Source organism: Triturus cristatus, chromosome 4_1 (assembly GCF_964204655.1).
Source record: "Triturus cristatus chromosome 4_1, aTriCri1.1, whole genome shotgun sequence".
Taxonomy (NCBI): Eukaryota; Metazoa; Chordata; class Amphibia; order Caudata; family Salamandridae; genus Triturus; species Triturus cristatus.
This window is the reverse complement of record NC_140585.1, coordinates 265,020,938-265,034,048: the sequence shown is the minus strand read 5'-3', so window position 1 is coordinate 265,034,048 and position 13,111 is coordinate 265,020,938. Positions and strand designations below refer to the sequence as shown.

Here is a 13,111-nt window from a genome sequence, read left to right as displayed (position 1 = left end):
GCTGCCAGTAAAGCATCCAGTCAGGTGGGCTGGCTTAAAACTGGACAGGGTGGTAACTGGGAGGGACTAAAGCCTCACAAAGAATAGGAAGCCAGGGTTTAGCATACAGAATGATGCTAGCGAATGAAAATAAGGGGCGGAGCATAGACTTTACTTATGTAACCGTATTGATTACAAAAGCCTCGCAGAGCGAGCATGCGCTGCAACGCAGTTCTGCGAGACCTAAATAGAATGCTACTGACACAACCTTTTTACCATAAACCAGCCGCCGAGCATCCTCGCTCACAAAAATGTAATTGACATGTTTGTCTTGCATTCTTCATATCCCAGTTGGCCTTTAACATCCACAAGCCAAGATATTAACCACTTCTTGGCAAACCGCCAAGCACGCTTGCCCCCAATAAATGAGCCTCATTTCACAACAGAGCGTTTTTGTAAAGATTTATGCACCTCGTTAACGTGTAAAATAGTTTCCAACAAAGGTTTTTTTAGGCTGCTCCAACCATCATTTACGAATACCAGGACAGTACCTTTACCACTTTTCATACTAGAGATGTCACATTCTAGCCACGCTTGTCCACATAATTAGAAGGCTTAGTATGCCTTCAGCTGCACATACTGGTGCACACTGCAGTAACTTTACAACTTTACCAGCATGACCCCTAACGTATGTTACAGTACAGGCTTGCCATTTCGCTCGTTTTTAACCCTCTCAAATTAGTCCTTGATGAGACACTCGCTATGTGTTTTTTCTTTAATTTTTCTTTAATGGTTACAAAATGTTCTAGTGTTTTCTACAATGTTACAAGTAATGCTAGACTTTTAAATGAGCAGCACCACACGCAGTCATACAGACTACTATATACAAAGTGTGTTTATTCTGTCATGGTCTTTTTTCCTCTCCCTCAAGTTATAGGTACCACTGAACCCATAACTACTCAGCGTTCTAAACTGACGCATAGAAGAAGGGTAAGTGAAATCACTTCCCTAGGCACGTCACGAAACTGTGACCTGCATTTCTGGTCCTGAAGAAAGCCCTCTGACCCTTTTGGACACCTAAAGGGCTGAAACATATCGACCACACGACCGCTCCTTTGATACAGGTGCTATAGAACAGTAGCCCTTCAATTCACACACCACGCCATTTTTTTACCTTACCCCATCCCTGGAAGAATAAATAAACGGATCAGAAACATGGAGTTTTTTACACGGCACTCTTACCCTCACAATTCTTGATCGCTAATGTGAACAACCAGTCTGTCTCCCTCCTGGTGGAGGAAAGCACAACTAAGACCCTATGATGATACTTTTTGCGTAAGTTTTAAGCGGACAATCAAGATATACCGCTATAACGATTATCACAAGAATGAGTGTTCTGCAAGAACCCCAGACCCAGGTATAAACAGGACAAGTGATCCATTCCCCTGATTATTTGTCTATTGAATGGAGGCCGAATGGATCTCAGCTTCTCTCCCCCCACTGTTTAAAAGACACCATGTTATATGTACACATAATAACAAACTCGTATCATTGCTGTCAAATTCACCCAAGATGACCTCCCAATCAACACCAAGTCAGATATGTGGTCAGACAGGCATTGCGACCAAACCTACCGCTAAAAAGTCACTGGTGAGGTTACACTTAGCCAGAAGGAAAACGTTCAACCAAGGAAAACCCTGATCGATCCGACAGATAGGCAATTGCACCACAAATGGGTCTTGATTAGCCACAATAAAGCACATTTGGCTAAAGGAGTGTGTTCCCAAAATATAACTAAGTCCGATGCCACATGCAGTTAGGAACACAGCAAATCAGGACACAGCATGCATACCATACATAGTGATCACGCGCTCCCCAAGCCGAACATCTTACACATGCACACAGGCCCAAACTAACTCTCCCCGAGGTTGAGAGCCATCTGTGTCCCCCTTATCAGATGGTTGTATTTAAGATTTATGACTAGGCCCTGATCTACACGCTTTCTAAGAACGTGAAATAGTTTTATTGTACCTCACAAACTGTATATATGATCGGCCAAAACTTCTGTACATTGAGACTGTCTGCTCTCCCGGCCTTTAATTAAACCAACTTGTTCCTGTTTTGCCAAATACCTCTTGTTTTCATTTTTTCAAGGTAAATTCATATCCAAGCAACAAACAGCTTGGTATGAAGTTCTAAATGACACCATATTCCTTTGTAACACTTTCATACAGGCAGAGCACTGGTCCTTTTGTACTTGTTAAACAAGATGAATTTAACCGTCTGCTTAGTGGCACTTCCCCCAATTTTCTTCTACTCATTTGGAAAAGGTATTTAACTTAACTAGAAGAGCATTATACAATCTCCCCAGGCATATACCTTCTTTATCTCCTCCAATCTGTTTGGCTAAGCCACCAAACAAATTAGAGATGCTTGTTTTTGAAAATGTCCATGGCAAATCCCTACAATACCGTACCAATTAGAACTTCCCTGTTGTCTACAGCCTGCCAGTACAAACTTAGTCCCTCAGCCACCATGTGCTTTGAGATTTGCCCTCTCCCTTTATTGGGGATTTGCTTCTCCAGCTGTTTGGTAGCATCTCAATGGTTTCAAAATTGCTGTTAAAATTCACCACTAATACGTAAAGTAAAACCGGGCTTTGGCACCTATAGCCATCAAACATAATTTAAATATAAATGTTGGCTTCTGTTGACTAGTTTTGTTTCTATAAATGTCTGTCTTGTGACAGTAGTCCACATTCACCCAAACTCATATCAACAACACCTCCATCAATGGGAAGAGTTTTTGCTACTGCTCTTTCGTAAAACATTTGTTTGAAATGTTATGGCTATCAATATATCCTACTGATTTGTTGATGTCTTGCTGGCATGGATGTTGGTGCTCAATTCACTCCCATGCAATTCATTGCAAACTTAAATTCAAGCCTCCAACTTGATAACTCCTTTCATCTTCAGGAAGTTTCAATTTGCGTGTGGACATTGCTAATTCTAATGTTTGGGGAAATGTTGGACCTGGTTAAGCGCAATAAAACATTGTTCCTGATTAAGTACAATGGGCAAGAAACCTATAGCAGCAGCTTCATCCCTCATTTATGAGCAGAAGTGATCATAATACCTGTCACCTATGGGCCACGCCTCTTCCCTTTTCTTTGCTTTTAGAGCCTTTTATGCAAAGCTGCTTTCCCAACTCCAAGTTCAAGAATTGCTATTCGCAGCAAGAGGCTTCTGCACTTCCCTACTGCAGCTGCTGGCAGCACACCAAGTGATCCTGCTTCTGCCACAGTGGTCAACATTAACCCTTTCACCCCCAAGGCCTACCAACAGCAGCATTTCAATCCATGCGGCAAGAGGAAGATCATAGGAGATGATGGAGTCAGGTACGTATATTACTTGGTTTGTAGAGTGTATTCACCCCATGCAGCGGAAGAGCAAGGCCTACTTGAATCAAGAGTATGGAGTCCGAACTCTACGGGCCACCTAGCATTTTTGTAGAGAGGCATTTGGTGACTGTAGTCTGGCAGTGCCTGATGGTGTAGCATATGGAAGGGCGCAGACCTAGTCTTGTGAAGGGGATAGATATGCCATCTGGCTAGTAGTTTACCAACACTTTTATTTCAAGGCCACAAACTTAAATTATCAAATGCAGGCATTTTTCCCTTTTGGAATACCAGCGTATAACAAATGAGTAAATAACTTCAAGTGTAAGTTAGAGGTGCCTAGACTACCCATTAATGATTGTAAAGCAAATACAACTGGTTATTGACATGTTTAAGAATAGCATTTTTCATAATCCTAGTCCGGTCCAAGCTTCTCCACCTTAGACTCTGAAAAAAGTGGCGACTCTAGATGAAAATTGCGGCTTGGTTGTGGACCTTTCAAAGGGGAGCCTTATTTCACAGACACTTTGGAAAGACTGGGGCGAGAAAGCAGGAAATTGAAATGAATTTGAGGTATTCAGGGCTCTTAAAATTAAAGTGAGGTAACACCAGGCATTATTCACTTAGAAAGAATCTCAGGAGAGTTGGAAGAGACCTTGCAAGTCCTCTAATGGAGACCTTGGAGAGCTTCAATAGGTCAGATGTGGACTGGGGAGAGTGAGCAGGATGGCACAGTGATATCAAAGATATTCAAAGGAAGCCTTTTAATGACCATCACAGCACATCATTTTATGGTCCGCATGCAAAGTGTTTGATTTGGGAAAGCCATCAGTAAACAGAGTGTATTTTGGGGAGAGTACCCCATTCCTGCTCACCAAAAGCCTTTAAATGTACCGAATGCATACAATTATCAAATGTTTTTCTGGCTATGTAGTGTGCACAAGACTGGCAGTTAGCTATTAGACCTAGACTGGTTGGGATGTGCACCCAAGTACAGTGAAAAGGTTATGCCATTTTCTAAACACTAATCAAGCTGCACAGTTCTCATTCCAAGCAAGTGCCAAGGATGAAGCTGGGGCATTGCAGTTTTCTCCGATTTGGTTAAAAGAGCAAGCTGCACCAAAGCTCTCCCACTAGGCCTGAGAGATGCATGTTTTAACAGTTGATATGCCTGCTCAATTTCTATTTTCTTTTCGTTAGTGCCATTATCGCTCTCAACGGCTTGGAGGATAAAACAGGGGGATCGCAGATCAAGGTAAGGATAGTATTGGTTTGGTTAAATAAGTATGCAAAGGATAGATTGTTGGGTGGGTTTTGGCTGCATTACCCACCTTCTCCATGTCCTAAAGAATATACCATGCGCTCATATTTGGTACACTAGATCCCATGCACAGGCGTAAAAGCTCCTTTTTGGACACTGAGTTTTCGATGTAAGTGTCCGGGGATGCTGGAAGGAAACCTTGTTTGGCTCTGCCAAGATTCTCCAAATACAAACGTCCGTGAAGCACGGTGGTCTTGCAAAGTCTGTGTTCACATATTGAAAAACCTTCCTAGTTTGCTGCATATGGGGAACATCTCAGCTTTTCCTGAGGTGGTGGTGTCGGTCCCAGTCATTGCCCTTGATGAACAGAACATACTATGTATGGTGGCTTGAAGGGACTTGGCTTTTCTTCCTTCTAGTCCGACTTATTATTGTTACTCAAGATGCAAGTTGGCCTAGTATTAGTTATAATAATGTAATTTCAGCTACTTGTACGTATATATAAATTCCAAATTTAGGATTTGTTTTTGCCTGCCTTACCATCTATAGTGTACAGAATTACATGTCTGGTGATTTCAGAACTTGGTAGGCATTGTAGACTAAACAAGTGCATGTTCTGTGTATCATAACTGCATCCAGTGTAGCCGAGAAATAGGGCTGTATTCGTAAGCTGAAGAGTAATGTTGGCTAAGGTGTTAAGCTACCACAGCAATTTGTTAGTTTTCACTTTAAAGATTTGAAATTAAATAAAGCAATACCAAACTGGAGTGCAGCTGAGAATGATCAATAGTTCTGGGCCAAACCTTGCCTTAATGCAAGCAGACTGCAGGTTACTTCATCCAGCTGGAGTACCTGCTGCCAAAATGGTATCTAGAGAAGAGCATTTATTGAAGACCAGGCCCTGCTTGGGTCAGCTCACCTTCCTCAAGGCAACAAGCTCAATTACTTGTAGAGTGCTTCCATCCTCGAGGATTATTGCACTAAAAGCTGTGCAAAAAGGATGGGTTAAGGAGAAGTTTTGGCTGAATTTGGCAAGAGACGGTAGCATTCAACCTCAAACTATAGTAGTCCCTAAAGTTTTAAACTCTGCGAATAGAGAAACCCCATATTGACTCTTGAAAGCTGGAATTGTGCCACTGAGCTTTTGTTTTTGATATGTAGAACTATGTAAACCGCTTCAATGCAGCAGGTGGTTGTCGGTTGACGATTAGTCAGTCAGTAGGTGGTTTATGGTAAAGTGATTATTTATTGGGTCTGTTGGTGAATAGCCAGCCTTGGTTTGTTTCAGATATAGCTTTGTCTGGATTGTGCCCAAATCATATTTTGGTGGGTGAGTATATATCTGTTTTGCAGAGACCTAAAGATGAATTGGTGTACTTGGGTCTCTTGCGCGTGAATTATTGTAAAACAAGGGTGTAATTCGGCTATATGTAAGGGCGCTAGGCATGTAACGAAAGGCCTCCAGCACAGCATTGCTTTCTTAGAAAGAACACTGAAAAGTATATTCCTCATTAAGTTTAATACTTGAAATGACGATTGTAACCAAGGTGTGGCTAAACTGGAGATCAATGTTTCCACTCAATTCCCTGGAGGAGTCTTGCCTTCAGATTCATAATGGGCTATTGCTAAATTAATGGGCACCCGAGTCAAATTTGCAACTGATGTTTGGAATCAAGAGAAATACAAATGTCCAATGCAAGTGCTTTCTCTTCAGCGAGTTGCCTTATATAGGTGCATTGAGTTGCTACTTACTACCCCATTGTATATCGGATCTCTTGTCCTGGTGGTGTATATGGAAAACTCAGTCAGCGGAGTTTGCCTATGATTTGAATCCGCACTTTATCTATGGCCATCAACGGTACTGGTGCTTAAACTTTGTTTTCCAAGATCTGCTAAAAGTAGGGAAAAAGGCACCTACAAAAAACGAAAAAATACTAACAGCAGCTAGTACTTGATTGTATAATTCATAGTATACATCAATCTTGAAGAATATTCCCTTTTATATTTGGAGAAATAAGGGTTTGCTTCCCTCTCGCATTAACATTCATGTAATCAAATTTATTTTATGGAGTTGGCGTAAGGATAAGCACAAGTGCGGTTTGTACAGCCTTCCAATTGGCAGATAACTTGATAAACACTTGCCAGTCACTAAATCTTTTCCTTCATACTTGGTAACTAGGTCCTTGCAGAACGGATTTACATGACAAAGTGTGAAACTGGATATTTCATGGTATTTTATTTCTTTCCCGAACATCGGTACCTTTTAGAAGTTAGCCCTCTGGGGGAGTCACCTTGTGTCTCGCTACACCACAGAGTTCCTGGAGTTGGAAAAGATTGGGGCTGGAGAGTTTGGATCGGTTTACAAATGTGTGAAGCGCCTAGACGGATGCATCTACGCTATCAAACGCTCCAAGAGACCGCTGGCAGGATCCACCAATGAGTAAGTGCACAACTACTGTGTTGGGATCACTTCAGATTCTGTAGCTCTAGGCTTGACACTGTAACGTTTAGATACTGGCCCATGGTGTCTGGTCCTTACTGAAACGCCCCAGTAGTCTCCAGTTGTAAGTACTGTGCTCCTCTGGGAAGTACGTGCACAATTAAAGCACTTGTGGTGCAGAGAGGCGTGCAATGGGTGAAGAGGGTGAGGAATGGTCTTGGTATATACTGCTACTTGTAGAGATGAGTAGAGCTATTGGACCTTGATCAGCAAATGTCATCCAAATTCCATTAATACGAGGCGAGGCAGCATTTTTTATCTGCAGCATCACAGATGCGGAATGCCTTACCAATGCAGTTACCTGCAACCAACAATCTGGCCTTCAGGAAACTATTAAAGTATCAGGTTAAATAAATCTTGTTTAAGCAGTGATAGCATCAGGACACCCTATTGGCAATCGCACCATAAAATGGTTAACCTGACTTATTGTTTCTTCGGTTTGCAGGCAGATGGCCCTGAAGGAAGTGTACGCCCACGCGGTGCTGGGCCATCACCCGCATGTGGTCCGATACTATTCAGCGTGGGCAGAGGACGACCACATGATCATCCAGAATGAGTACTGCAATGGTAAGGAGCATGCACAGAGAATTTGAACCTCGTCGAACCTACTGTGACCCGGAAATGATCATCAATTACACTACAATAGAAATTCAAAGCAAATAATTAACATTGTTTCATGTCGGGGGAAATGGACAAGGCTCTTAACAGGTACGTAAAGAGTTTCCAGAGCAGCACAATCTTCCTGCATAGCCTCAGTCTGCTACTTGCCCCACGGTCTGTATTTCCACTGATGCCAGCAGCGTTTAATCGTGTACTGTAAGCCAATCGGGGAGCGCAGAGAAACAGGCTGCACAAGCTCTGCACTGCTCAACTAAGTGAACAGAGCATGCACACTAAATGGAACATGTATCTAACTGCATATTCCTGGAACCTTCCAACATGGCCACAAGGACAGAACGGACATGACGACAGCTTATTAATCAGGAGTATGGCAAGTTCTCACCTGAACCTGCTGAACTTTACCGTAATGGCCTGAACTCGTTTAACACACCTGTGTTTCAACCTCAATGCTCAACCCACATCTTTGAATGCAGGCATCTGTATATTCAAAAAGAGGTGCAGAAATTGGCTCCCTGCATAGCGACACCAAGGTGGACCTGTACAATACACCTGTCAACCTGGCACAGGGACTTCACACTGCACCAGTGGACCACCTTGGCCAGATAAGTCATCCACTCCTGAAGGACAGCTATCCGGCTGCTCTCTTTATGCCCATATTTCCCATGCAAACTTACTGCCTGGTGTAGCCACGAAGTCTTCATGGGTTCATTATCCTTCATAAGCAGCAGTGGGCAGGGCTTGTAAGGGGACTAATAGGTTTGTAAAAGTTAGGGGGGGGTCCCAATCCAAGGAGGACAGAGCCTCACTAGTAATTAAGTATTTGGATCAGGCCGGGGGAGTTGGGAGTAATGAAGACAAACTGCAAATAAGATGAGCTGTAAGCTGATGGGGTCAGCTATTGCCAAGTTTGCCCTAAGACATTTTTGCCGCTTGCTGTTTGGCCCCACAAATGTACTACCCCACCTACCTCTGGTATCCGTTTGCACATTTGTAACCTCTTCGACCCGCAGCTCCTTTTTGTTTGTGGATATGACGCAGGCCGAGCTTGGTAATCATTTTCAACTAGACACAGCCGTCCAAGTTCTTCAGGTCACTTGCAAACTTCAGTTTCTGACCACTACAACCCTTGGAAACTCTAAGATTTGTCACCATCACCAACTTAACTGGTTGACTCCACTCCAAGTTCATAATTAAGGTGGTATGTTAATAGTGACTCTGGTTCACAGTAGAATCCTGTAGAACACATGGATTAGAACGTTTTGCCTGATTAGTAACCAACTACTACACAAGCTGAAATCTATCTGCTTGGAAAGGTTTTTCTTGGTTCTAATTCCACATTACTTATTAATGGGTCTCATGTCTTGAGCAATGCCCAAGTCCACTGAATTTAAAGGGTAGCTCACCTATGGAGCTTTCCGGCATCGGATCACTAGGCCTGGAGAACTGACATCACACAAGTGCTGCCTGGTTCCACTATCAGATATCCAGTCACTTCTGTGGAACTCTCGCTGGTCCATGGTTCTCGATCAGGTGTTTGACTATCCTATATCAGCATATATCAGTTTGCAGTGCTTGGAAATCAGGTGCTGTGGCAGAGGTCTGCAAAGGCCTATGGTAGTAGGAAGATTCAGGAACACTTCAGTCTTGCACCTGTAATGGGGTGGGGGTTAAAGAGGGTACTGTGCCCTAGGGGGTGTATTTCCGAATATAGTGTACAAAAATTTCGACTAACATAAATATTCTCCAAAATAACTTTTACAAAAATATTGTCGCAATAGGTGTTGATTTTCTAAACTCCAATAGAGTGAAATGTTTGTAATCCATATATATTGAACACTCTATGTCTGGCAGATTATATTCTGACAATATTTGGGTACCATATCCTTAGGCAGCCTCTGGAGGGGACGGCAGTGGCCACCACTTTCACGGAAGTTACTTTGGTTAAATGTCTCAAGAGGGCTAAGTGGGCTTCAGGATTTGTAGATTTCTTGTTTAATTCCTAAGGTTTTGCTTTAAGGGAGGGTGTGACAGAGTGGTGCTGAGGTAGTGTGGTCGGTATTAATTATAAAGTCCTGGAAAGGATTGGAAGTTTCCACAACAAAGCCAGCAAGTCCACCGCTCCCCACCTGCACAAAATCATCAACCTCTCCTTCGAGACCGCCACCTTCCCTGAGATCTGGAAGCATGCAGAGATCAACGCCCTACTGAAGAAACCCAAGGCGGACCCGAGCGACCTCAAGAACTTCAGGCCCATCTCCTTGCTTCCGTTCCCAGCTAAGGTCATTGAGAAGATAGTAAACACCCAGCTCACCCGGCAACTCGAATACAACATCCTAGACCCGTCCCAATCAGGATTCTGCAGCAACCACAGCACTGAGACCGCCCTCAACGCCGCCACAGACTACATCAGGATACTGCTGGACAACGGCAAGATGGACCTCTCCGCCGCTTTCGACAGTCTGCCACCTCACACTACGCACGCGCCGCCACGACGCAGGGATCTGTAACAAGGCCCTGGACCACCTCCTTCCTCTCCGGCAGAACGCAGAGAGTCCGCCTCCCCCGTTCCGATCCGAGGCCTCCAAGATCTGTGGCGTCCCTCAAGGATCCTCCCTCAGCCCGAGACTGTTCAACATCTACATGGCACCACTAGCACGCATCGCCCGACAGCACGACCTCAACATAATCTCCTACGCCGACGACACTCAGCTGATCCTCTCCCTCACAAAGGACCCCCTCACCGCCAAATCCAACCTCCACCAGGGAATGAAGGCCATCGCCGACTGGATGGAGGACAGCCGCCTCAAACTGAACACAGACAAGACTGAAATCCTCATCCATGCATCCAACCCCTCCGCATGGAACGACTCTTGGTGGCCCACTTCACTGGGGTGCCCCCCGGACCCCACCGACCACACACGCAACCTGGGAGTCATCCTCGACTCGAAACTCTCCATGACCAAACAAGTCAACGCAGTCTCCTCCACCTGTTTCAACACCCTCCGCATGCTCCGCAAGATCTACAGATGGACTCCGACCAACATGAGGAAAACAGTCACCCAGGCCCTAGTCAGCATCAGACTAGACTACGGAAACGCCCTCTACTCCGGAGCCCCGTCCAAGCTCATCAACAGACTAGAGAATCCAGAATGCCTCCGCACGCCTGATCCTCGACATCCCGCGCCACGACCACTTCACTCCCCACCTGAGGAACCTGCACTGGCTCCCCGTCGACAAAAGAATCTCCTTCAAGCTCCTGATCCACGCACACAAGGCACTCCACAAAACCGGCCCAGCCTATCTCAACAGTTGACTCTCCTTCTACGTACCCAACCGGAATCTCCGCTCCGCTGACCACGCCCTGGCCATGGTCCCACACATCCGGAGAACCCCTTCCAGAGGCAGGTCCTTCTTCCATTGCGCTGCCAAGACCTGGAACACCCTCCCCCTCGACCTGCGCCAAACCGAAGACCTGTTGACTTTCAGGAGACAACTCAAGACCTGGCTCTTCGACCAGTAACAGCACCCCCCACCCACCCCCACCCAGCGCCTTGAAACCCTACCGGGTATGTAGTGCGCTCTACAAATTGTGATTGATTGATTTCCTGTAAACCAGAGCAGCCACTGTGCTCCCATAGGCCAGTGGAACTTCCTGGACGGTTAGATTTTCCCCGGTTTTCTAAATAGGATATTTCTTGCTACATTGAGGGCTGTGGTTGTCAGTTGAGCGGATCCACATTTCACAGTGATTCGTACTTTCTTATTGCTTTATAACCAAGCTGAGTCCCTGTTTTGGTTAATAGGCCTCTACCTAATGAGGTCCTGCATTTGGAAACTTCTGTCCAGGTTTTAGTAGATTTGAAAAGCAAAGACCATTCTCCCTTGCTCCGCTGGTCAAACACCTGAACTTGATGTAGGCCTTGTATATGATGGTGGTCTAAACTGATGTTCATCCACTGCTAGTGCCGCCATAAACCAAATACCCTTTGTAGAGCCTCCAGTTACTGGTTTCTGCACCAGCTTGGGGCAAGGTTCTACCAGCAAAGTACATTGGTGTTTCTGTTTTCCCTTGGAGAATAGGTGCTAATTGGAGTCCATCAAAGTGGGCATAAGCAATCTGGTGGTATTGAAGCTGTAATGGCCACATTAGTCTCCTAGCGGAATGGCTGATGGAGAAAATGACAGATCCCTGCTGGCTGGCATGGCCCATCCTTTTCTTGGACCCAGGTACCCATGGCATATTATCTTACTCAGATCTTTGCTCTGCTCCTACCCTATGGCAAGCTTCACTGTTTAACTTTAAGACTACCTACACAGCAGCTTTTCCCACTCCATATTGGAAAGAGGTCACAGATCTACAGTATTTGCTCCACAACATGATCACATGATAGAAAACCTGCTCTGGAAACAAACCAATATTCTAGAATGATCTGGCTTCTTGGAAGGTTGCAGTCCCACGTACACGCTTCTGCAGATGAGTTTTGTCAAGGACTTTTGTTGCACTGCAGAGGCTCCAGTTGGCTTCTCTGTTTGGATCCACAGAACCTGGCTTATTGAAATGCTCCTTCAGACTTGTGTCCATATTAGTTTGCCTTGTTCTCTATCGCAGTGTTGTGGAGATATGGCTTGCAAGGTTGTGCTACCGCCTTGATTGGTGTTCACATCTATTGTATTACTCCATGCTTGTGCTCCATTTTACATGACTCTGAAATCTATACATGTGGTTGAAAGCATACTTTCTATTGGAGCTTGTTTGATTTAAGGCAGGCAGACCTTGAGGGTGGCACAAGATCTGTGCACGCTATTTGACTGGTAGCAGTAGTTTCTTTACCACTCCTTTGAAACCACACCTTCTCCGTGATTTGTTAATTCTCACATGGTAGTGTGGTACTATTTCTTAAATGCTTTGCTCAGAAAGGCAAAAATGATGTTGCTTGCTGTCTGACGTGTTCCTGTTTTAAAGGTGGAAGCTTGCAGGATGTAATGGTGGAACACACCCGCAGTGGGCACCTACTGAACGAGCTGGAACTGAAGGAGATCCTGCTACAGGTGTCCATGGGGCTGAAGTACATCCACAGCTCTGGCTTGGTGCACATGGACATAAAGCCCAGTGAGTATCTGGTGCCTTGATCACCATTCCATTGCACGATTGTCATCCGTTCATGTGGAACTTCAACTCTTGTCCCTCACCTTTGTCCTGTACATTAACGTTACCTCCATTGGTACAAACCCAAACTTTCTCATCAAGGCCCACTTTATGCAGTTGCTTCCTGAACCCACTTTGGGCTCCCGTGAAACAATTTCCCCTTCACCTCAAGAACCAGCCCAAATTTAGCAAGTAGGGCTGCAGCGA

General features: G+C 44.8%; 1 protein-coding gene across 2 annotated transcripts in view; it reads left to right on the top strand.

Moving 5' to 3' along the window:
• WEE2 (WEE2 oocyte meiosis inhibiting kinase) overlaps nucleotides 1-13,111 on the top strand; it is a 176,567-nt gene that overhangs the window by 109,818 nt on the left and 53,638 nt on the right. For both annotated transcript variants that reach the window (XM_085652016.1, XM_085652017.1), the window contains 5 exons: nucleotides 3,159-3,376; nucleotides 4,577-4,631; nucleotides 6,905-7,077; nucleotides 7,583-7,704; nucleotides 12,722-12,868. In XM_085652016.1, the coding sequence (XP_085508142.1) occupies nucleotides 3,159-3,376; nucleotides 4,577-4,631; nucleotides 6,905-7,077; nucleotides 7,583-7,704; nucleotides 12,722-12,868 (715 nt within the window). The remainder of the gene's footprint in view (nucleotides 1-3,158; nucleotides 3,377-4,576; nucleotides 4,632-6,904; nucleotides 7,078-7,582; nucleotides 7,705-12,721; nucleotides 12,869-13,111) is intronic.